The 24,459-nt window shown below is 49.0% G+C and overlaps 7 protein-coding genes and 1 non-coding gene across 8 annotated transcripts; all 8 read left to right on the top strand.

The window, feature by feature from the left end:
* The first annotated feature begins 753 nt into the window (after window positions 1-753).
* On the top strand, window positions 754-5,944 carry BDV37DRAFT_64993 (uncharacterized protein). Its single transcript, XM_032091003.1, has 5 exons — window positions 754-837; window positions 966-1,554; window positions 1,609-4,551; window positions 4,614-4,843; window positions 4,894-5,944. The coding sequence occupies exons 2-5, from the start codon at window positions 1,099-1,101 to the stop codon at window positions 5,807-5,809; spliced, it is 4,545 nt and encodes a 1,514-aa protein (XP_031934546.1). The 5' UTR covers window positions 754-837; window positions 966-1,098; the 3' UTR covers window positions 5,810-5,944.
* Window positions 5,945-6,787: 843 nt separating this feature from the next.
* On the top strand, window positions 6,788-13,657 carry BDV37DRAFT_65016 (putative tRNA-splicing endonuclease). The gene is made up of 3 exons (XM_032091004.1): window positions 6,788-13,228; window positions 13,280-13,375; window positions 13,440-13,657. The coding sequence occupies exons 1-3, from the start codon at window positions 7,235-7,237 to the stop codon at window positions 13,539-13,541; spliced, it is 6,192 nt and encodes a 2,063-aa protein (XP_031934545.1). The 5' UTR covers window positions 6,788-7,234; the 3' UTR covers window positions 13,542-13,657.
* A 1,682-nt stretch (window positions 13,658-15,339) lies between these two features.
* On the top strand, window positions 15,340-16,229 carry BDV37DRAFT_266190 (uncharacterized protein). The gene has a single exon (XM_032083887.1). It carries the CDS (start codon window positions 15,904-15,906, stop codon window positions 16,192-16,194), a length of 291 nt encoding a protein of 96 aa, XP_031934544.1. The 5' UTR covers window positions 15,340-15,903; the 3' UTR covers window positions 16,195-16,229.
* A 432-nt stretch (window positions 16,230-16,661) lies between these two features.
* BDV37DRAFT_64898 (uncharacterized protein) lies at window positions 16,662-20,033 on the top strand. The gene is made up of 2 exons (XM_032091000.1): window positions 16,662-17,604; window positions 17,658-20,033. Exons 1-2 carry the CDS (start codon window positions 16,753-16,755, stop codon window positions 19,617-19,619), a joined length of 2,814 nt encoding a protein of 937 aa, XP_031934543.1. The 5' UTR covers window positions 16,662-16,752; the 3' UTR covers window positions 19,620-20,033.
* Window position 20,034: 1 nt separating this feature from the next.
* On the top strand, window positions 20,035-21,032 carry BDV37DRAFT_64908 (uncharacterized protein). The gene is made up of 2 exons (XM_032091001.1): window positions 20,035-20,216; window positions 20,303-21,032. Exons 1-2 carry the CDS (start codon window positions 20,199-20,201, stop codon window positions 20,909-20,911), a joined length of 627 nt encoding a protein of 208 aa, XP_031934542.1. The 5' UTR covers window positions 20,035-20,198; the 3' UTR covers window positions 20,912-21,032.
* Window positions 21,033-21,098: 66 nt separating this feature from the next.
* Window positions 21,099-22,884, top strand: BDV37DRAFT_64918 (putative aminotransferase). Its single transcript, XM_032091002.1, has 7 exons — window positions 21,099-21,382; window positions 21,447-21,480; window positions 21,534-21,663; window positions 21,716-22,036; window positions 22,096-22,173; window positions 22,230-22,737; window positions 22,784-22,884. The coding sequence occupies exons 1-7, from the start codon at window positions 21,307-21,309 to the stop codon at window positions 22,837-22,839; spliced, it is 1,203 nt and encodes a 400-aa protein (XP_031934541.1). The 5' UTR covers window positions 21,099-21,306; the 3' UTR covers window positions 22,840-22,884.
* A 37-nt stretch (window positions 22,885-22,921) lies between these two features.
* On the top strand, window positions 22,922-22,995 carry BDV37DRAFT_t241. Its single transcript has one exon. It is a non-coding gene; the product is annotated as a tRNA-Val (tRNA).
* An 861-nt stretch (window positions 22,996-23,856) lies between these two features.
* BDV37DRAFT_266186 (uncharacterized protein) lies at window positions 23,857-24,459 on the top strand (the record flags this gene model as incomplete). The annotated part of the gene is made up of 3 exons (XM_032083886.1): window positions 23,857-24,157; window positions 24,263-24,359; window positions 24,432-24,459. Coding segments are annotated over exons 1-2 (167 nt in total), but the record flags the coding sequence as incomplete, so codon positions are not given.

The raw sequence follows: 24,459 nt of genomic DNA, 5'->3' as shown, positions 1-24,459 counted from the left end.
GTAGACCCTTAAGGAATATGATGGTCCAGATATCGCTTTTAAGAACTCGCCTCTTCCGAAAGCCGAACCCCGTGTCGGAGGGTGCTTGCCACCGGTGTTAAGAGTTTTGGAAGGAGAACCAAGGTATCGTTGATCGCAGTCCACGGTGAGGCTGGCATCGCTGGATGCCCATGCCGAACTCGTGGTAGTAGGGACTGATACATTCTGCTGGTAAATTACCGTAACGATGACGGCAATGTCTAGATCCCCCCCATCATACGTCAGTCTGTTCTTGTGAGTTAAGCTAGATATCGAGTCGATATTAGAGAGGACATTGATAATGAAGCCGAACAAGAAATTGAGAGAATATAGTGGCATTGTACGCCCTCGTAAAGATTTGTATGCAAATGCTTATGTAGATGAAACACTCATGGAAAATTTGGCATCACTAAAGGTACCACCGTGATGATCATTTTCATCTTAATAATTTAAAACTTACGCGTTCTTTGGTTCCAACTTTACCATACCGGACAGGAAACAACCTCCATTGCCGCTGATCCCGCAGAAGCTGCAGCGTATTGGATTGGTAATATACCCTCCTCGTTTCCCGGGGCTTCCCAGAGGGAGAGAGGGATTGGCAGAAACACAGTCCCTAAGCCTCTTTACTTACTTTTCCTTCTCACACTTTCCCCTCTGGAGGATCGATCCTCATCGCCAGAGATTTCTTGAGTGCTTTTGGATCCTGCGTATTACTTCTTCTATGTTAGATGCATGGCCCGTGGCGGGTAACCCATCTTTCTTCCCTCCCCCGTTCGTTCGCCATCCTACTTGTTCCCATTACAGTGCTTTAGACTGCTGGTAATTCCACCAAATCCACCCGCTTCACTTGAGCGCCTCACAGATGAGATCTCTTACCACGCTGTCAATCGCGATATAGTTGACAAATTTTCTCTCGCCGTCTAACCGTTCCGCTCTTCTCCGCGCAGAAATAAACGAAGTTTCGCGAACTGGCTGCGGAATTATCTGTCGGCTCCTTGGAGCGGATGCTCGCCGTCCACCTTTTCTAAGTACATAACGGCCACACATTGCATGCCCTGTCGAGGGCTAGAAATAGCCTAAATGGCTTCCAATCATCTGGCGCCGCCGGAGAATGACTTTACTGGGGGCGATATTCAGGAAGTGAGTAGCAACATTTCCAAACCGACTCAACGACAACGATGGGCGACGCAGCGAGTTCAAGGCGCCGGAGGTGTGCGGAAACGCGTCTCTATCATGAATCGCTTTAACAAGCGCTCGGAGATGAAGGACGAGAAGCGCAAGTCCACATCTAGCAATCTTCCTACCGCAGAGAACCCGAATGCTGAAGGTGATGCGGAAGCCGGCAACCGAAGAGTATACTTTAACATCCCTATCCCTGAATCAGAAAGAGATGAGGATGGTCACCCCAAGGCATATTACCCCAGGAACAAAATTCGGACTGCGAAATATACACCATTGACTTTCGTCCCAAAGAATATTTGGCTCCAATTCCATAACATTGCTAATATCTATTTCTTGTTCATCATTATCCTTGGTGTACGTATCATTGGTCTTACGCCGAAGATCTCTCTGACTAACAGACGCCTCTAGTTCTTCTCAATTTTCGGTGTCGATACTCCTGCCCTCAACACGGTTCCCTTGATCGTTATCGTGGTAGTTACAGCCATCAAAGATGCTATTGAGGATTGGCGACGTACGGTAGTCGATAACGAAGTCAACAATTCCCCGGTCTACCGCTTGATCGACTGGAATAATGTGAATTCTGTCGAAGACAACGTCTCTTTGTGGCGTCGGATCAAGAAAGCTTGCACCCGGGCCACTATCTGGACATATAAATCGATCAAGGGCTTGGCTCAGAAGAACAAAAAGCAACATGATCCCGAGGAAGAAGCTGATAGGCGTGCGTCTTTTATGACCACAGTAACTCCGCGGACATCCGTGTATTCTCAACGAGGCGACGGCGGCTTGGCAGACGAAGCCATCCAAATGACACCCGTTCCATCGCCAACTCCCGAGGCGCGTCCGGATTGGACGCACGCAGTGGACGAACAGAGTCAATATCTGCATCCGGACAAAGCCCGAGACAGTGTTGCGGTGTCCGCTACCCCCCCGAAAAAAGGTGGGAGTGTTGTGGACACCTCCAAGCAGATAGTTGGAAAGGCCAGGTTTAAGCGCGATTATTGGAAGAATGTCCAAGTGGGAGATTATGTTCGACTATATAACGGAGATCCCGTTCCAGCCGATGTCGTGGTACTGTCAACGTCCGATCCCGATGGTGCATGTTACGTGGAGACGAAGAGCTTGGATGGCGAAACCAATCTCAAAGTTCGCCAAGCCCTCAACTGTGGTCGGCAGGTTAGACATGCTAGAGATTGCGAGAGGGCGGAGTTTGTGATCGATAGCGAGGCACCGCATCCCAATTTGTATGCCTATAACGGTGCCCTACGCTGGGACCAGCGTGATCCCGACTTCCCCGAGGCACCTCGAAAGGAAATGATCGAGCCCATCACCATCAACAACATACTCCTCCGTGGTTGCTCCTTGCGTAACACCGAATGGGCTCTAGGCGTTGTCCTTTTCACTGGTGACGAGACAAAAATCATGCTGAACTCGGGTGTGACACCCAGTAAAAGGGCCCGCCTTGCTAAGGACCTCAACTGGAACGTTATATACAACTTCGCTATCTTGTTCTTCATGTGTCTCATTTCTGGTATCGTCAACGGCGTCGCGTGGTCCTCGACCGACAGGTCTCTCAATTTTTTCGACTTGAAAGCCTATGGGAGCACTCCAGCGGTCACGGGTATCATCACCTTTTGGGTCGCCCTCATCTTGTTCCAAAACTTGGTTCCGATTTCACTCTATATTTCTCTCGAAATCGTTCGCACCATCCAGGCTGTTTTCATTCACAGTGACGTCTTCATGTACTACGAGAAGCTGCAGATTTACTGTGTGCCGAAGTCTTGGAACATCTCTGACGATGTTGGACAAATTGAGTACATTTTCTCAGACAAGACGGGCACGCTGACTCAGAATGTCATGGATTTCAAAAAATGCACTGTAAATGGGGTTTCATACGGCGAGGCGTTCACCGAAGCCCAGGTTGGCATGGTGCGGCGTGAGGGAGGAGATGCTGATGCTGTTGCTGCGAGGGAACGGGAAAGAATTGCTCTAGACACGACCAGGATGCTTGAATTGTTACGCAAAATACATGATAACCCCTATTTGCGTGATGAGAGTTTGACTTTCGTATCCTCGAATTATGTCGCAGACTTGGGAGGACAGTCAGGCGATGCCCAGAGGAACGCCACGGAACATTTTATGCTCGCCCTTGCGGTGTGTCATACCGTCATCACCGAGCATACACCTGGAGATCCTCCACAGATCGAGTTCAAAGCACAGTCGCCCGACGAGGCGGCTTTAGTGGGCACAGCTCGAGACTGTGGCTTCACCCTTCTTGGGAGATCAGGTGACGACCTCGTGTTGAACGTCATGGGGGAAGAGCGGACATACACCGTTCTCAACACTCTAGAATTTAACTCGTCAAGAAAGCGAATGAGCGCGATCATTCGCATGCCTGACGGTCACATACGACTCTTCTGCAAGGGTGCAGATAGCATCATATATTCACGTTTGGCTCCAGGTAAACAACAGGAACTCCGAAAGAAGACAGCTGAACATCTTGAAATGTTCGCTCGTGAAGGTTTGCGGACTCTGTGTGTTGCAGATCGCGTGCTCAGTGAGGAAGAATACAGGGCATGGAGCAAAGAGCACGACATTGCCGCTGCTGCGCTCACTGACCGTGAAGAAAAGCTCGAGGAAGTCTCTAGTAACATCGAACAAGAACTCATGCTTATCGGAGGAACTGCTATTGAGGATAGACTCCAGGATGGTGTTCCAGATACCATTTCCCTGTTGGCGGATGCTGGTATCAAGCTGTGGGTTTTGACAGGCGATAAGGTGGAGACTGCTATCAACATTGGGTTCTCGTGCAACCTCTTGGATAACGATATGGAATTGATCGTCTTCAACATCCCAGCCGACGAGCCACACCGTGCCGTGCAAGAACTTGACCAGCAGTTGCAAAGGTTTGGACTGACTGGATCTGATGAAGAGCTTCTCGCTGCCCGCCTTGATCACACACCACCAGCGCCAACGCACGCCGTAGTTATTGATGGCGAGACTCTCAAGCTGATGCTTGATGATGAACTGAAGCAGAAGTTCTTGCTATTGTGTAAACAATGCAAATCTGTCCTATGTTGTCGAGTCAGTCCTGCACAGAAAGCTGCAGTTGTACGCATGGTTAAGAACGGCCTTGATATCATGGCTCTTTCGATTGGCGATGGTGCCAACGATGTTGCCATGATCCAGGAGGCCGATGTCGGTGTTGGTATTATCGGTGAGGAAGGCCGCCAGGCAGCCATGTCCTCTGACTATGCTATTGGTCAATTCCGGTTTCTTCAGCGGCTTATCCTTGTCCATGGAAGATGGTCTTACCGCCGCATGGCGGAGACCATTGCAAACTTCTTCTATAAGGTATGTCGTCTATCATTCTTCCTGTCATCCTTCCTATTGGGGTCCGGCTAACAACTTTCTAGAACTTGGTATGGACGATCGCGCTTTTCTGGTATTCGATTTACAACGACTTTGATGGTTCCTACCTCTTTGACTATACATATATTGTCCTGGTCAACGTGGCGTTCACATCACTTCCCGTGATCCTCATGGGTATCTTTGACCAGGACGTCGACGACAAGATATCTTTGGCTGTTCCCCAGCTGTACATGAGAGGCATAGAGCGAAAAGAATGGTCTCAACTCAAATTCTGGTAGGCTGCCTAACTGGCTTTTCCTTTTGGCCCTTACTGACATGCCCTAGGTTGTACATGGCTGACGGCCTTTACCAATCCCTCATTTGTTTCTTCATGCCATATCTTTTGTATAGCCCGGCGACCTTCCAAACCTCCAATGGGCTGGATATTGGCGACCGGACTCGTATGGGTGTCCTTGTTGCGACGAGCGCGGTCATCGCCAGCAATACCTACATCATGCTGAATTCGTATCGGTGGGACTGGCTGACAGCATTAATCAATGTCATCAGTTCACTCCTGATCTTCCTTTGGACTGGTATCTACTCGTCGTTTGACGCTTCGGCTCAGTTCTACAAGTCCGGAGCTCAGGTCTACGGAACTTTGTCTTTCTGGGTTGTACTACTGCTTACCGTCACGATATGCCTCCTTCCTCGTTTTACTTTCAAGGCCTTCCAGAAGGTGTTCTTCCCCTTAGATGTGGACATCATTCGGGAGCAGGTCACCCAGGGCAAATTCAAGTTTTTGGATCAGTATGAGGCGTTTGTACCGCCCAAGGCAGCAAGCGCTGCGGCTTCAGGTCAGTTGTTGAGTGATGAATCGGCTGCTTCTTCGGACTTGGGAAAACCAATACAACCCAGTATGAAACAGGATCCTTTTTCCGACGATCAGCAGATATACACGCCTTCCGTTGCTCCAACCTCTCGTACCCATCAGACGCACAACCACCGCAGTCAAAATGGCAGTAATGGGACAAATTATGCATCCAGCCTCGATACGAGCCAACATTATCATACTCAGCCAGTGGACTATGTCCGCGGCTCGGCTGAACGGACGCGGCATTCCTTTGATAGAGTTCGACATGATTTCGAAGCGAACAACGAGCTAACGCGAGTGGAGACGGGACTGACAAGTGGTGCTCAAGAGCCTCAAAGTCCTCATAGTCCACTGAAAGCCCCTTACGATCCTCCATCGCATTCCTCATAAACTATTTATCCATTTTATACTATACTATATACACTCGATGTTTCTCATGACCCTTTGTCGGTTTCTTGTCGATGCATCTGTTTCGTTTTGTTTGTGTGATTTTGTATGACGAGTAATCTCCTTGTTTTCTTGGAGCCCCGCTATTTATTCCCCCATAGAAGGCGTTCGGTATACATATCTGGGTGGTTCGGCGCGAATCCTTTCTACTGAAGCTCTCTTGCGTTCATCATTCTTTTGACCTCTTCCCTATTTTATCTACTTTGTGGCGTAATGCCTGTGTTCTTCTTGTACAAAAGCCTTATTTCCGTGTGTGTGAATACGCTTTTCTTCCATCGCTGCCCTTTTCTTTCACTTTTCCTTCTCCCTTATAATCTTGACTGTTTTCACAAAAGATCTGATCAAAGGACAACCTTGAGCGCCCTTGAAGGAATGAGGTATGTGTTGTGGCAGGTTTTATGGATTTTACGTTTTCTATTGAAGGCCGTCAATACGAATGTCCCTCGGAGACCCATCAAGTTCAATCAAAAGTAATTATCTGCCATGCAGACACTCACTCGGCAGGACGAGAAGTGGACTACGTAGACTGGAGAAGTCAGATTAAACTGAATTGGGTGTAGCGCGCAAAAGCTCAGGTGGAGGATAAGCGCGTCCTCGCGCGTAAAGTGGATGATGGGCGTCTTGACCGCCTTCAACATCAACCAATAGCCAGGGACGACGGTGCGGCACTGATTTACTCCGTTGTATTGCATGCCTTGCCGATGGGCTTTTTCATTTTCTCTTTACACGGGAGTCTTCTTGTGTTGCTGCTTCCTTGAGGGCATGGGTAAGCACATTGAATCTTGAAACTTTCTAAGGATTGTGTTAATGCACAACATTCCCCTGACATCCCTTTATCCTTCCTTTCACATTGTGACGTGGTGGCGTGCAGCGGAAAAGCAAAACCTCCTGTATTATCTCTCAAGTGCCTAGTTGCCACAACCATGCTTATATAGCCCACCGTGAAAGAGGATCCTTGAAGCCTGGTCAATCGAGTGAGATAGCTCCGTGAGGCTTCACATTCTGGATCTGGGTATAGTAGCCAATCCTTGTCTCCTCGGCAAGGGAATGTTTCATGCTCTGTTGTTTACAGCGCCGACAGATCACAGCTGGATTACCGGATCGTAACCATGGAGTTTATGGATATTGTTGGGTGAGTCGCTAAGTTGTACAGTCCTGCAACTGCCATCGTGTATTACAGTAGTTAAGCCTCAATCTGTTTGCAGAGAGCTACAAGCCCTTCCTGACAACGTCCACCTATTATGTCCGCGACAACATGACGACGACCACGCACGTTATGACGAAACCGATCAGGTAGATGAACCGGGGCAGAACATTGCAGAACTGGTGGCAGAGGCGACAGCTCGCAGGGAAAAATTCCTGTCATGCATGCGCATATTGGCATACAACGAAGAGGGGGTCGAAGAGCTGCAAAACTGGATTTGGAGGAAGTTGGACGACACCCTCGAGAAATGCGATCTCTGTATCAAACAATACTATACAGGAAAGATTTGGCTTATGGAGCAGCTGAAAGAAAACTACGATGATGAAGATATCGAAAAATTTTCCCGGATGATTGACGAATGCGACATAAAAAGGATAACGAGGAATTTGACCACTGCAACAACGAAATTGAAAGAGGTACCTCCCCAGGAAATCGGGCTTCATGTGTTGGACCGGGCGTCTTTGCTATCTATCTTTGAGAGCTTGAGCTGTGATGCTATGCTTCGCAATGACAGTCTTCTCCAGCAATACTTCGACGAGCCGTTTAGACTCATTCAGACGAAGCGTACTCTAAAAGTTTCAGATTACATCCCGGCTGTCACCCGTTTCTTGTTTGACCCCAATCAGAGTCGCAGCTTTTGGGCTATCCAGGCATGGATGCGGTATTCCCGGCCTCCCACGGACACAGAATTTGATTGGGCGATCAAAGAAGGGCTCCTCGGCGCATTAAGGTCGGCTTCTCAACAGCCGGTTCAGGTCGCTGCCATCCAGCGACTATGGCGGGGGATGCAGCTTGTGGTCAAAAGGCTGGATAAAGACCAGATTACTCATCATCTGCGAGCCCTCGAAATCGACCCTTGCCGTCTTTCGGTGGAACACATCGGGATACAGTCTCCTGGCCTACGCTTTATCTTGAATACGATTCAGATATTTTTGGAAAAGGCACCTGGGGACTTCTGGGATGCGATGCAGACCATATCACCTCAAGCTATCATTGAGCTTGTGTTCTACAATCCCCAGCTCGATGCGTTTTTGAAGCAAGCCACCGAGGGCGAGCCCTACGAAAAGTCCGCTATGAAAGATATGTTGTCATGGATCAATCCATTCATGTCATCACTGAAGGGTCCCCATCAACCGTCAGCATGCAGGTCTCTAGTTTACCAGCTTCTTGATCGGCTACAAGACTCGCGCCTTCCTAACTTGGCCAGGTATCATTGCTTTCACATTGGGTTGTCAAGCTTACTTGATACACTTCGCAGCTTCACTGACCATGAATCTTCGAGGGGCTCTGTAGCGCGAATTGTCCTATCTGAGACCATGGAAGTCGTGAGTGCAAACATCGCTAGAATTCTTGAACCTCCCAAGTTTGAGGTTGAACAGGGACGTCAGCGCGAAATATCAACGCTGTGCATGGATGTCATTCGTAATACACTCGCTCTGGAGTGCCAGTCGCTCAAGAGCGATTATGAGGTCATCTTGCGGTATGATACCCTTCAGCATGGTGTAAGCACATATTCAGCTCCAATTTGGGATGCTGTTGTAAAACACCTCCATGAAGACAACCTGGCCCTTTCGACATCTGCTCTTCTCGGTATATTACCGCTGGTCGGTTTGGAGAAATTCTCCACAAAGGGAGGAGCCAGCCAAGAGAAGACTCACTTTAATATGATCTACGGTCACCTTACTCATTTGTCATGCTTGATAATCGAGCGTCTTGCAGATTTCAAACCGGAGCATCTTGATGAGCTCTTTAAAAGCCAAGATACTAGTAGTGCTCTGATCTCCGCTCTTTTTGCAGCTGATCTAAACACCTATCAGGCCGCGGTGGACCTCATAAAAAATGTCAGTGGACAATCTGCTCGAAGGGATGCCATTTCCCATCTTCTACAGTCATTCTTTACTACGACTATGTACGGGCTCAGCTGGTCTTTCCGACGTATATCGAATATGAAAACATTTGCTTCTGCTCCGAGGATGATTCATACAGGGACGGACATTGTGGATATTCTTTGCGACAGCCAGACTGGTATGCTCAGAACTCGCAAACTCGCAGACCGTCGAGAGATCCTTTCCCTCCAGAAGTTGTGGGAATACCTGTGGCAAGCCTTGACCACGATATTTGACGAAACTGAATCGTGGCATCTCAGGGGCAATGACAGAATGGTGATGCTGGAATTCTGTCGCGATAGTATTCAGTTCGCCGATCTTCTCTTCGATCAGTACGGTGTCTTTCTGAGCGCCGTTGTCGACGCGGACCCCAGTCAAGAGACCTCTGCCCGCGAAAATTTTCTCAAGTCTCCAACCGCGACTATGAGTACAATGGTCAAATGGCTCCGACTGAAGGATGAATATTTGGCTACCACTCTAGTTGGACTTGTTGCCAAACTTCTTCGCCGTCTTGGAGAGCTCAGCGTTACTACCGTGAAAGAGGATGCGCTGGTTTATATTGAGGGTGTCGCAGTCAAGTCTACCGTCAAGACTATGCTGACGTTACGGGAAAAGGCAGAACTTGTTAGAGCTTTGGAAGCTTATTACAAGAAGCCTGTTGTTACTGCGTCGACTGCAAGCCTAAAGAAACAGAGCTCGATCACAGCATTTGCTAGACCGGCCGAGCTGTCAGCTACTCCCAGCCCATCAAGAACACCGGATGAGTTCGACGATAATGTTCCAGATGATGTCCTCTTGCAACTATCTCGATCCGTTGAACTCAACAAGGAAAGAGTCGCTGCCGAAGCGAAGAAGAGGGCTGAGAAAGCAGCAAAGGCTCTTCCAGCGATTCCCAGGCCCGCCCCGGCGCCTTTGAAGTCCAATGTAACGGTCCAGGCTTTCCGTGAGAAACGAGAAAGAGAGCGAGAGGCTAAAAAGAAGCGTGATATGGCCGAGCTTGCACGTTTGAAGAAGAGTCTCCCGGCGACTGGAGTTGCTGAACAAACCGCCGAGCAAGGGTCTGGGCTGAGTGGAATTGGAGTTAAAGGCAAGGACCATAGGCCTGCAGATAGTATGATGGTGTCATCGGGGTCAGAGTCTGAATCAGAGAGCGAGGATGAACTCGACAGAGAGCTTTTCGGTCCGAAAGGTGGATCTAAACCTGACGCCGTTAGGGCCTACGAAGAAAGCAAGAGACTGTCACTCAAACAGCAGGGCCCTGTCAAGAAGATCAAGCAAGTGCGCTCTGCAAAGGATATGCGCGCAAGATTAGCTCCAGACCTCTCCTCACTACATCGGACCATATTGTCTTGGGACTTCTTTGCTAACGGCGATCTTCCGCCGAACTCGGGTCGTACTGATTATAGTTTGATATCTAACACATTCAGAGACCCTGTTGATTACCAAAAAACTTTCGAGCCTCTTTTGATATTGGAAGCATGGCAAGGTTTCCAGTCCTCGAAAGAAGAGGGAAACTTCAAACCATTCGAGGTTAAGGTTGCGACACGACTGTCAGTGGACTCTTTCATGGAAGTTAGCACGGTTATGCCAGCGCTTGAGGTCAAGGACTATGGGCTTGGCGAAGCAGATATTGTCTTGCTTTCAAAGGCAAACCCACCGACTAATAATCCGTCTGCTCCGCATTGTCTTGCCCGGATTGCGGGAATAAATAAGAAGAAGGGGACCGTAGAGATTTCCTATAGAGTTAACCCTGGTAACTCCTTTATCAACGCCCTTGCACCAGGATCCGAGATCTGGGGTGCCAAGGTTACATCTTTAACCCCTCTCGAGCGTGAATATGGTGCTCTCATGGCCTTGCAATACTATGATCTCTGCGAGGAGGTCGTGAAAGCCAAGCCATCCCCAATCCTTAATTATTCAGAAGCAACCTTGAACCCAATTGCTGAGAATTACAATGTTAATCCCGCTCAGGCAAAGGCTATCAAGTCCGCTCTGGACAATGATGCTTTCACCCTCGTTCAAGGTCCTCCGGGATCTGGAAAGACAAAGACCATCGTTGCCCTTGTGGGAGCTCTGCTGAGTGGCGTACTTGGCAACCAGGGTGTCACTATCTCGCGGCCAACAGGTGTCGGGAACACTAAACCTCCTCCGAGGACAACTACTTCAAAGAAGCTGCTTGTGTGCGCTCCTAGCAATGCCGCGGTTGATGAATTGGTCATGAGATTCAAAGCAGGTGTCAAGACAATTCAGGGTCGCCACGAAAAGCTGTCCGTCATCCGACTTGGAAGGAGCGATGCCATAAATACTAATGTCCTTGATGTGACACTAGACGAACTAGTGAATGCAAGATTGAGCCAAACGTCTCGCAAGGACTCGGGCGAAAGGGATCTGCAGAAGATCTATATGGAGCACAAAGCAGCCGACACTGCTTTCAAAGAAACTCGGTCCAAGTTGGACCAATGCAGAGCCCAGGGCTTACCTGCTCCTGTAGAACTCGAACGGGAGTTTGAGCTGCTTAAGAAGAAGAAGACTGCATTGAGCCAAGAGATCGATAACGCCCGCGACAAAAACCATTCAGCGGCCCGTGATGCTGACTTAACCCGGCGGAAAATACAGCAGGAGATCATTGATGGGGCTCATGTTATCTGTGCCACGCTCAGCGGTAGTGGTCACGAGATGTTCCAGAACCTAAGTATTGAGTTCGAAACAGTCGTCATTGACGAGGCTGCGCAATCGATTGAACTGAGTGCTCTGATTCCGCTAAAGTACGGATGTTCCAAATGTATCCTTGTCGGAGATCCAAAGCAGTTGCCGCCCACTGTCCTGTCCAAAGTCGCTTCGAAATTTCAATATGAGCAGAGTCTGTTCGTCCGGATGCAGTCCAATCACCCGAGGGATGTCCACCTGCTGGATATCCAATATCGTATGCATCCAGAAATTAGTGCATATCCACGCAATGCCTTCTATGATGGTAAGCTGCAAGACGGTCCTGATATGGCACGGCTCCGCGCTCGTCCCTGGCATCAGAGTGAGCTGCTTAGCCCATATCGGTTCTTTGATGTGCAGGGTCTTCATCAAAGTGCTGCAAAGGGTCACTCGTTGATCAATATGGCGGAGCTTCGGGTAGCCATGCAACTATATGAACGTTTGGTCTCGGATTTCCAGGGCTTTGATTTCTCTGGTAAAATTGGTATCATTACCCCGTATAAAGGCCAACTAAGAGAGTTGAAAACTCATTTCGCCGCGAAGTATGGAAATGCAATCTTTAACAAGATCGATTTCAACACTACAGATGCCTTCCAAGGAAGGGAGAGTGAAGTTATTATATTTTCTTGCGTTAGAGCCTCCAACAAAGGAATTGGTTTCTTGTCCGACATTCGCCGTATGAACGTCGGTTTGACGCGCGCCAAGTCATCCCTTTGGGTTCTAGGAAATTCGCAGTCCCTGGTGCAGGGCGAGTTCTGGAATAGCCTTATAAAAGACGCTCGCCGTCGGAGTGTCTATACCGATGGCGATGTTTTGAAAATCCTTCAGCGGCCACAGTTTACCGGCTACAAGAATGTTGACATGCTGGATGCTGAGGGATCGGAGTCAACAAAGCCTTCGGTCGGCACACCAACTGGTCCTGTTTCTCGGTCGTCCTCATCCTCTCGTGACAACGCCCCACCAGATGCATCCGGGATAAATGACCCTCACGTCTCCCCGCCTGAGGGACCGTCAGGGGGTGCCAGCGGCTTGGATGATAACCGCATGTGTGGTTATTGTGGCAGTTTCTCTCATATGACTCATAATTGCGACAACATTGATGCAAAGGAAGCAGCTCGAGGCAACTGCTACAGATGTGGGCAGCCCGGACATACGCGTGCTGTTTGTACATCGGACCGTTGTCTGGAATGCGGCGAAGCTGGGCACGTTGCTCGTGACTGCAAGTCTACAAAAGTTCTATCAAAGCAAGTGAAATTAAAAATTGCGCGAGAGGAACATCATCATACGCAGATGCAAAAGCAGAGAGCGGAACGCCAACGGAGCAGGCAGCTTGGAGGGCATGACCCCAAGGTACCTGTTATCCAGGTTACGTCCGGTGCTAACGAGAAAAAGCCAGAGCAACCCAAAACAGATGGCACCAAAGGCGCAGCTAAGCGCAAACGCACTGGTTCCCCCTCTTCTGACACTGCGAAAGCCCCCAAGCGAAAATCAGATCAAAGCGTGCCACCAACGGCTCCTAAGAACCCGCGACGAAAAATCGATGCCAATGTTCCCCTGAACACGGAGGTAAGCCATTCCTTCCAACTTTACGCTGAATTCTGCTGACTAGTCTCGCAGGATTTAGTTAAACCGTCACGAGAAGGACCGGCTTATGCACCTATCAACCAGAATAAGCCTCCCAGCGGTCCACGGGCGGATTCAGGTCCAGCAAACGTATGTGTTTTATTTCGGCCATGGATAGCTTCGCAACTGCTTGCTGACTTGCCCTCTTATATAGCCTCAGCGACCTCCACAGCGGCAAGGTAATGGGGCCAGGCCCCCTCCACCAATGCGAAAGAAGAAAGCAGTCGATCCGTTCATCCGACCGAAGCGGAGATAGGCAGTGGAATGGATGCAGCAAATAACCCGGTGCATCTCATCTCACTTGATTCTTATGCTTCATGTTACTGTTTTGCGGAAGACATGTCACATGTAGAGGACAACACATTGATCTACAGATCTACAAAAGAACACGGTCCAATGTCTCTGACATGCATATGAGCGTCTACATCGTTGCCCCCTTTTGTTCTTAGCATTTTTGCTTCCATTTCTCTTGAGTCATGCGTATGCCATGTGTTGTCACCCTTTTGTTTCCCCGTCTTTCTTTGTCAAGGCGCAACAAAGAGTTGCGCCGAGAATACGTTTTTTCTGTCGGGACCTTAGGCTTGGGGTTCCCTCACATATTCTGAAAAGCATTGCGTGGCGTTGGGTTGGATTTCTATTCAGTTTTTGCACTGAGACAGGATATGTACTACCGAGGCTTGGAGATTCTTCGTCTAGCGAGTATACCCTTAGAAACAGGTGAGCTGGGAGGGTTGATTCGGATAATGCATGGTAATCTTGGTTGCATGTGCATGCTCATGTTAATATATTGAAACTGGGTGCTGTAATTAGAATAAATCATCATTGTGCATAGCTTCAATACAGGGGGCTCTTTACCGAGTGGAGTTAACTGATAATCTTATCAGGTTCCTTTTTGCTATCTGTTAACCGACATAGATAAAGCTGACATATCAATTCCCCATCTTTCCTCATGGACAGAAAGGTGCTGTGTAAGACAAATCGGATTGATCCAGAGTATGTCACGCACGATCTATCTCATAGCGTGCAGTAGCTCTGCACATGCCGAGAAGGAATACGACTGACTGATTCGGGCAAACAAATTGTTGATTCGAACATAGTCCATGCTCGGATAGATCGACTTTTCTGGCAAGCTCACTCCAGCGGTCTGCTGAGTTCCAGAGTCAAGGTGCTCAGCGAGATTCTACAGTTCTTCCTTCGTACAATCAGAGACTATCGGGTCAGTCGCAAAGCATGAAGGTGGCGTGTTCTAGATGGACATCTTCGCTCCTGCATACTTGAATGACTTTCTACCTGTCCTGATGCTTCCCATGCTCTCGAGACCTGCATGATACTTTCTGATGCAAGGGGGGGGGGAACATAGTCGAGTTCGCATTGTGCGTCTTTTTTCCTTTTTCCCTTTTTCTTTAACCTTGGAGATTTGCTGCAAAAAAAGCCATTGGGTCTGACGCCAACATGTCCAGAGGCCCCTCCTAGGTACATTGTTGATTCTCTCCCTCTTCGCCCACCCCTGTCGATGATTGCGCAACACGATGAATCTGACACGAGGTGACGCAGTGCGATTCTTGCAGGTTGGGTGAAGAGCGACCGTGCCGATTTACCTGGAAGTAGGATTCAGAGGCAAGTTTGCTACGAGGCACTACTAGTGGCTCTTCAAGATTCTCGTGGGCGGTCCGACCTATATCACGGGAAGACTTAGGGTTAGGATCAGGAACCTAATTGAGAAAGCTCTCCATTTCGGACCGGTACATTTGCTTCTCATATTGCACAGAAACCAGATCAATAGACATAGTGGCAATCGCCTGGTACTTTACTGGTATCGTTTGATTATGAGCTCCGAATTGGTTCGTTTAGGGAAGCCAGGAAGGGCCCGGCCGCGACTATTTCCGGCAGCTCTCCAGAAGCGCAAATAGTCCAGATAAATGAGTTTGTGACCTGTCAAGTCAGAAAGTCCCCGTTCATCGTCTAAACGAATCCACTCGGTCGTACATCTGTCACATTGGTATAGTCTATTTCTGATCTGCGTCTCGCCCAGTTGCCACTACTGGCTTGGTGGCGTGCAATTCCCCGTCTCACTTTTTGCTCTCTCGATCCTTACGTACCCCATTTCGATTTTTTGATTTCGTGGTTTTTCTCTAATCGGATCGTCCCCGTTCTACCCGACGGTAATTGACGTCGTTCACATCGTTTCTTAAGGCGTATCCTACGTTCTCAAAGGGGCTCGTTTCAGTTTATGGCCTCAATCCAATCCCTCCAGGAGTTGAGAGGGGCGACATCCCTTGCTTTCAACGGCTCTCACACACTCTTTCTCATGGGTTTTTATGTTTTATGTTTTTATTTTATTTTATTTTTTTCAGAAAAGGAGACATGTCAAGACGTCACACGGGAATAGTGCTGATGCTGCTGTGGTACTGTGGTTCCTGACGATATAGTCGCAAGCGGAACTCTTGGTTGAGTTGCCGACTATACGCCCACCATGCCAATTACTGCGAAACTTGAAGAGAGGACAAACCATCTCGGATCGATAGTGCTGGCCCATATGTTTGGGTGACGAAAATCCCCAATGATCGCCACGGTGGTAGGATCATCCTGCGAGCAAATAGCTTCCCAGTTCCAGGTCTATGGGGCAGCATCGGTCTGTCATTGACGCCACCTGGGGCCCGATCGAACTACTAGCACGGACGGATCGTCCAGCAACGTTTTTTTTATTTTATTTTTATTTAATTTTGATTTTCATAATTTCCTATTATTTCCTTTCTTTTTCTTCCGCCCCTGCGATGTCCTTTACCTTTTCAGCTAGGAATGATTCCACTAGCCTTGCTTGCTGGGTGCCCAACTGGGGCTGTCTTCCCTGTCTCGGCCCTTGGGAGCTGTGGAATCCAATCCTGGCATGGTGGAATGGCACTACTTAAGATTCAACTCTATCTCTCAATCTATCAAGAACGAGGTCGGCTCTTTATTCGACAATGTTCGGGTCGCCGCATTCAGGATCTAGACAGGACGCTCCCGACTATGTAGGGTCGTGACAGGTCCAGATGTCCATAGAACTTTTTTTTTTTAAAAAGAAAGGACCTCTCCCTGTGCTGCATCCACCCTGGATGTAGGCTGATATCTCATTTTATTTTCTCACTGTCTCAATCCTCCATTCATTTCCTGTACATACAGTCGTACGCACATACTGATTAGACTTTGACCAATCCCACCTGATTCTTTCTCTTCTGTCTTCCTTCTCTTTGTTGTTGATACCCCAGTGCGATTTCTTCTGTTGACCGACGTCATTCCTTTCATACCCTGTCTCGAGGTGCTGATCTCTCACGCTCAAGGTGGACCAGGCAATCGGGCCCTTGAATCACACTACGTCGGTACAAGCAACACACCACGAATCTTTCCTTGTCGACTCGTCCTGACATTTCATATGTCTCCTGATCGGGTTTGAGGTCATATATGGCTGAGATCCAGTCGATCTCCTTATGTTATATCCGGCCAACCGACAAGAACACTCAGTCGCACCGAGCCCAATAGTGCCAACCTGCCGTCCGGGTCCTCAGTTGTCCAGACGAGGTCATTCCAGCATGTCGAACATACCAGGTGGCGATGTTCCCCCTCTCGAATTGTCGAATATTCAGAGCAGGAGCGAGCAATTTCCCGATCTTGTACAGTTCTTCCAAGCACAGGATGATTTGTCGACCACATCGTCGCAATCTAGTGGCGCGCGCGATATCTTTAAAGCGGGCCAACGACGCCTGCGGCAGCTCGCCCAGCGTCCCAAAAAGGGAACAGACGCTCAAGCCAAAGCGGATGACGCGACTCGCCAGCTACTAGCGCTTCAGCAGGAAGGCTTCCTGCCTGCCTCGCTACCTCCCCGAAAGCCCAAGAAATCCGCTCCTAAGCAAAGTATTGACTCCACAGTATCCTCTAACCGATGCCCTTCCAATCTCAGCTTTCAATCGAGCTCCAGAAGAGACGTGGAAAGCATTGGACAGCCATGGCTGGAAGGTTCGCTTGAGGGCTTGGATGCATGTGAAATGAAAGGAGGTCGTTTCTCTTCGCTTGATCTGCGAGATATCACGTCCCTGCTTGGCGCTGCATTGCCTCGTCCTCCTCAATTCGAGGACGTGACCCCTCCACCATATCAGGCATCAACCCAATCGACTGATTTACAAGAAAACTCTTCCTATCCCTCAACTCGCCATATTTCAAATTCTAAGACTAGCGATCTACTGGATGAGATAGAAGCCTTACCAAAGGTTCCAGAAATACCGGATCGAACGAGCAGTCATCACCCCAGAATGTCGACCAGTACTTTAGACAGCAAGCAACAGGTAGGCTGGAATCATTTAGAATATAGACTATACATGATACTAACTGCCAAAAGTTGAGTCATGAGCAACCAGCGGACGCGAAGCCAACAGGGCCCAAAGATGCCCCCCAAGCAGCGGACAGCAAATCATCATCTAGTACACCAAACATCAGACAGACCCATTCGAACCCGGTAGCACATTCACTGAAGCTTTTCCCTGACACTGTGCCTACTCGAATGCCTAATAAAGGAGCCTGGCGCATATCGAATGGTTGCCCATCCCCTTCCATTAGATCCTTACCAGCCACAACGCAGCAAGACTCTTCGAGTGTTAGCGCTCAACCGAGTGATACGAACGCTAAACCTTCATCTAGCACCAAAGATCGTGACGCCAGCCCTGAAAACATGGAATGTATGGGTCAAATGCCTTCAGCACAACAGACAGATGCAAGCAAAAACAGGGTGACAAGCCAGGGACATGAAAAAATGCCCCTGGCTAGAAGCGGCCCTCGTCCGACATCCTTGCCCATGGGCTCAATTGATGCATTCCCTCTACCGGCACCTATGAGACCTCTCCCTGCGCTACCGGAAGCAACTTCAGGGGTTCGTCCTCTTTACGGACAAGACGCTACTGCCGGCCGAAGAGGTCTTCGTGTCAATGAACAACAACGTGATCCTCAGTTACCATCACGTTCTACAGAAGAAAGATCCATGGGCAGTGCTACGAGGAGAGAGAATCATGGGTCAATGACTGGTCGGGCTGCACCAAGTGCCAGCCAACCTGATACATCAACGGACCGAGGAAAGAAATCTTCTAGGGCAGACGCATCGAATTCCAAGCCTGTCACATCTGTGAGAGCCGGTCCAAGCCGAGCTGATAGGGTTCGTGCGCTGAAGAAGAAAGATATATCAGCGAGTCGAATTTATTTGCAAGATTCAGACAACCGCCCTCTGGAAGAAGGTCGACGGTCTCTTTCAAGGCTTTCTCATATGGCCTCCTCCGAAGGGTATGATGAGACGCCAACTGCTTCACGCTGCACCGATGTGAGAGTTGGGAGTCAATATGAAAGGGAATCTGCGGATCTCCAATTGTCTACTATTTCCTCTCATGGTACAATTTTTCCTGGACAATCCACAGAATCCCATGCTATTAGCACACAGGATGGCAGCCCCCACGGGTACGTTAACGCTACATCATCGGACATCCAGGAACTGTCATCACTGCCTGCATCAAAAAGAAATTCTCAGATCCGTCCAAGCGGTGGTACACGAAGCACAAGTGCCCTCAGCGAAAGGGTGGCTAATGATCTGGATCTTCACGAGCGCTCTGAGACCCCTCTTCCATCTTCGGAAGATGAAGGTATGGATGTTGGCATGCGCAAGCAACAGACACACCGCATTTCCAGTAGGCAACGGCGGCCTAAGTTGGCACCTATGAACGTCGATGAGTCTGCCACACGCAAAACACGTCATATGAGAAAGTCATCGTCATACGACTACTCCAGGCCCACAACCCCCCGAAACCGCAGAAGCCGTGGCCTGGACAAAGCTTCCCCACAATCACCACCTTTGCAGGGTAGCCATTACTATCACGAACCGCGAGGCGGTCGTCATCGGCCTTACGTTCGGGAGCTGGAAAAGCGCATTACGCATCTCGAGCACCAAAACCGAACACTTCAAGCTGCTCTTCTTGCGGCTTTAGGGGTGGGGGGTAAACGGAACGTAGAAGGTCCTCTCGGTGGATCATCCACCTCACTCTCCACTCCCCATACTAGTAGATCTTTCTCATCTATGACGAACTCTTCATCCAGCCCGGATTCCCATGTCATGCGGAATGAGCGCCGTACGCACAGACGTCAGCCTCCATACCGTCCGGAGACCTGGATTGCTAGCCCAGACTCCAGCCGACGCAGTAGCTACGGTTCGGAAGCAAGTGCTGATATCCGGGAGATGGAAAATATGATTGAGGACTTCGATTTTGGCTGGGAGTCAGATCAACCGAGTTCTGAAAGAACACAGCTCAGGAGTAGGGCCTGATGTGCTTTCCTATGAATTACTGGGAGGCATCTTGATATTTCCTTTAATTTTGGTGTTTCTGGGTGGTCGCTCTCTTTTTATTTCCCCCTCTTTATCTGCATCATGACCTTAGGGCTCTGTAGTCGTTCTTTAACCCTCTCTTCCTATTTGTATGACTCCCCCTCCTGTTCTGTCTTCGACGATACCATTTTGCTTTGTGTGTTTTGTGTGACTATTTACTGTGAAATCGGATGCAATTTCAGGTCGTTAAGCCTTCTATCCAGTTATATCGAAGTTATATCTATCTTTATACTAAAGTAAGGGAAAGGGAGGTAATCTGATGCCTGAATCAGGGCATGGGATTGCTTAGTCATCCGGTCCGCAATCCGGTCGGCGTTTATGCAAGATCGTCAACACCATGCCAAACAGCTTCAATCTTTCACATTCCACAGACATTAGCGTGTGCGAGCGAGGAAACGACAGGGGAGCACAAGATTATAAGCTTTCAATTTGTATTATGAGCAAAGTTTAATTCTTCAACGCGGTCATATATCTCTACACCCACCTCATATCTCATCTCGAATTGTCCCGTACTCCAACATGGCGCATACAACACCGGTAGGCGCTCCTTTCTTCTCTCTCTCTCTCTCTCTCTCTCTGCCTTTCAACAGGAACAACAGTCAGATATTGACTAATGCAATCAGTCTTCGCAGATTCCGCAACACGTCACTTCCCTCCTTTCACATCTAACATCGCGTCCGGGAGTTCAGTCCACCTTCATCCTTTCGCGCAAAGATGGGTCCATAATTCAGAGCACGGGGCTGCTGGCGACGAAGCCAGCGGGCAACAGCAGTCCAGATGTCTCTCAGGCCGATCCAGCCGCCGAGGAGCAGTCGGAATCTACTTTGACCCCTGCAGAATCATCCATCCCTTCCACAACGTCTAGCACAACTACCCTTACCCATCAAACCTCCTACCAACCGTCCCAGGCGGAAGCGCTAGCAGCTCGCATTTTTGCTTTTGTTTCCAGCGCTGCGGATCTAAGCTTGTCGCTCTCACGACCCATGAATGAAAACGCCCACGGCTCTAAAACAGATCCGAACGGCTTGCAAGAAGGGTTAGGCAATGGAATATTCCGGGACGATGGAGACGGAGAGGCATCGGAGAAGGACGACGATGAAGTCAAGCTCCTGCGGCTGAGAACTAAAAAGCATGAGATTGTTGTTGTTCCGGATAAGAAGTATCTGCTTTGTGTGGTACATGATGCGGCGCACCCGGCGGGGAACCCGAGTGCCGGGTTGCGCTCGCGGTAATGGATGATGATGATATTATTCGCTTTGGACTTTTTTTCTACTCTGTTATTTTAATGTGCTCTTATTTGGACATATCTCGGTTTGCATGGAATATACCCGGTTGGAAGCAGGGAGCTCGTCTGTTCGCATGTTGTTTGCCGTTTTGTTGCGCAGGTAGTTTTTGGATAGCAGTGGAGACCATGAATATAGATAGAGTTCTCTATTCAACCGTGTGGCTTACCTTGGTCGAGAAACCGTGGGAATGTGGGGGATCTGGTGCCTTAGGGCGCGCGGTGGGGAGCTTACCCCTCTCACGCCTTATCGTCAGCAATCTGTTATATTGCGACACCAGATCTGTATACTTCTTGAGGTAACCACCTCTCCTGAGTTCAGCGCAACATTATCCAGCCTACAGAATGACTTTCGATATCGCACAGGCCCGGTCTCGCTTTCCGGCACTGAAGCAGGAACAGGTCTTCTTGGACAATGCAGGTGTGTCAAAGTTTTGCTTTGACGCTTCTATCAGTATCTAGAGCTGTGCTAATCCGCTTAAAAGGGGGTAGTCAAGTCTTGGACACAGTGATTGAGTCGTAAGTCTACTCGGATATAAGATCGGACTGCGGCTTACATAGCTCCCACCTAGAATTACATCTTACCTCACAAATACCAATGTCCAACTGGGGGCAACGTACAAGACTTCAAAGCTGTCCACCGCTGCATTTACGAACGGATACGAAGCAGCGGCGAAGTTCATCAACGCAACTCCCGACGAGGTAAATGGATCCTACACGAATGGAATATAGAACCGGCTCACAGTCCCTATAGATCTGCCTTGGTGTGTCAACTACGCAGCTATTGCACAATCTCTCCACGGCTTTGAAGTTCCAGCCGGGTGACGAGCTCATTCTCTCCAAATTGAACCACGAGGCCAATTCCGCCGCCTGGGTCAGGATCGCACAACGACTAGGTTTAGAGGTGAAATGGTGGTCCGCTTCCAACCCGCAGAACCCCGTCTGCGATCCGAATGACTTGAAACAGTTGATCTCGGAGAAAACGCGACTCGTAGCTTGCCCGCATGCCTCGAATATCCTTGGATCCATCGTGGACGTCAAGGAAATTGCGAAGGTCGTGCATCAGTACCCCCGGGTAAGCTACCCGCTACCTGCTAACCTAGAACTGATGCAATGCTTACTTCTGTTCGTAAGGCCCTGCTCTGCGTGGACGGCGTGGCACTTGCGCCTCATCGCCAAGTCGATGTCAAGGATCTCGATGTCGACTTCTACGTGAGTACATCTTGTATACCGAGACAAAGTCACAGGGACTGATCATCGCAAAACAGGCCTTCTCATGGTACAAGGTCTATGGACCCCACATTGCACAGCTGTACGCCTCATCGCGTGTCCATGACCAGATCGACACCCTAGGCCATTTCTTCAAAGGGACGGACACCCTCGACCTGAGGCTGAACCTGGCGTCCGCCACTTACGAGAATGTCCAGAGCATCCCACGAGTCGTCGAGTACTTCGAGCCTGATGTGTCTGCATCGTGGGAAAAGATCGCCGCTCAGGAGGAGAAGCTGCAGCAGATTGTCTTGGATTTCCTGAACGCTAACGATCGGGTCACTGTCTACGGAGAGCGCTCTGCGGATCGGAACCTCCGTGTCCCCGTTATCAGTTTCACGGTGCGGGGTACCAAAAGCCAAAGAGTGGTAGAGGAGGTGGAAAAGCGATCTGCCTACGGGTTCCGTAGTGGACATATGTACAGTCATCGATTGATCAACGACATCATTGGTTTGGAGGACGTTGAGGATGGGGTGGTGCGGATCAGTATGTTGCACTATAATACAGGTGAGTACTTCTATGGCATTAGAAATTCAAGGCTAATATGACGCAGAGGAAGAGATGACTGGGTTGGTCAAGGTTTTGGAGGAAGTTATTGCCAGCTTGTAGACTACGATGATAACCAGTATGTGGTACCATGAAAATACTCTTGGCTAGTCTAGCTAAATTACAACCATACAAAATATGAATTGGCCGGATGGTGTAGTTGGTTATCACGTATCGTTAACACCGATAAGGTCCTGGGATCGAGCCCCAGTCTGGTCATTACTTTTTGTTTTTACTTTGCTCTCTTATCTTTATCCTTATCTGTTTGCAATTGTATTCATTTTTATTGCACTCATGGATTGCAGTATAGAATTAGGAAAAATAAGCTCAATTGCACGTGTACCGGGCGTATAGTTCCCGCTATGCCAGCTGAGAAAACACATTCAAATTGTCTTTTTTATACTGACACACAGAATGTCAGAACGACGACGGGTGATGGCAATATATCTAACAAGATATATATAAAATGAAAGTGAGACTGACCCTTGACCACTACTCAACCTGAAATTGGAAAACCAGGTACTGAACTCACCACCCTAAGATACGTATAGTACACCCAAATCAGCTATCCAAACTAAACATGAACGAGCAACCTCCCATAAGATACCCAAACCTAGTTTAAACAGCTATCATTGGTTTTTTTTTGAGCGGTGCGAAAAGAATAAGACTCTGCTGTAGTGTATTTAGATTTATGTATATTCGATACTTCATTGTCCATACTCGTTAATACGAATAGATATGTAGATAGACAGACAGACAAGACAGATAGTCAGAGTACAACACCCAAACCCGTATAACCTCATTCCATAAGCGGTGCAGAGACAAACCATAGTCACATACCAAAATAAAACGCCGCTCTATGAGCCCCAAATCGCCATTCCACGGCATGAAGAGACACGAGAAAAGAAACCCAAACACCCCATAAACACCACATACACACATAACCCAACCCCCACGAGAAACACAGCAAGTTCACAATCACAATCACAATCACAATCACCTCCCCCCACCATTACCATCCCCATCCCTCCCCTGATCCCTATTCCTACTACTCCCAACACCCAACCCCTCCATAACCCGCTCAACCTCCCCCCTACACCCCGGCACCGCACTCCTCATCTCCCTCGCCAACACATCCCGAAACTCCGCAAACGCCTCCCCCTTCCCCTTCAGATCCTGATTGCCCCGCTGCACCAGCTCCACGAACTCGCGCGTGTAGATATCCGGGTTCCGCGCCGCGTCCACGTAGTCGATGATCTCGGGCGGCAGCTGCACAGAACCCAGATTCGGGTCTCGGGGGTTGCCGACGGGGATTTCTGTGTTGGGGTTTGGGTCGGCGGTGTTTTTGTGCAGCGTGGAGAGGGTTTGGGTTAGGGATTTTCTATAGTTTTTTTTTTTTTTTCTTCGGTTAGTTTGTTGGGCTCTTGTTGTTGGTGGGGTTGATTTTGGGATGTTATTATTTTGGGGAGAAGGTGGGGGGTAGTACATTTTCCGGACGAGTTCTTGTTGCGTTTCTGGGCCTAGGTAGCCGTGCACTGCGGATTGGATTTCGAAGAGGTGTTGGATTGCTTCTTTTAGGTCGGCTTTTTTTTGTACTCTGTTAGTTTTGGGGGTTAAGGGTGATAAGGGTTAGGGTTGAGTGTTGGGGGGCTTACTGTCGACTTGGCTGAGGGTTATGGGGGC

This window comes from Aspergillus pseudonomiae (genome assembly GCF_009193645.1).
Source record: "Aspergillus pseudonomiae strain CBS 119388 unplaced genomic scaffold BDV37scaffold_172, whole genome shotgun sequence".
In the NCBI taxonomy this organism is placed as follows: Eukaryota; Fungi; Ascomycota; class Eurotiomycetes; order Eurotiales; family Aspergillaceae; genus Aspergillus; species Aspergillus pseudonomiae.
This window is presented reverse-complemented; position numbering and strand designations above follow the sequence as displayed.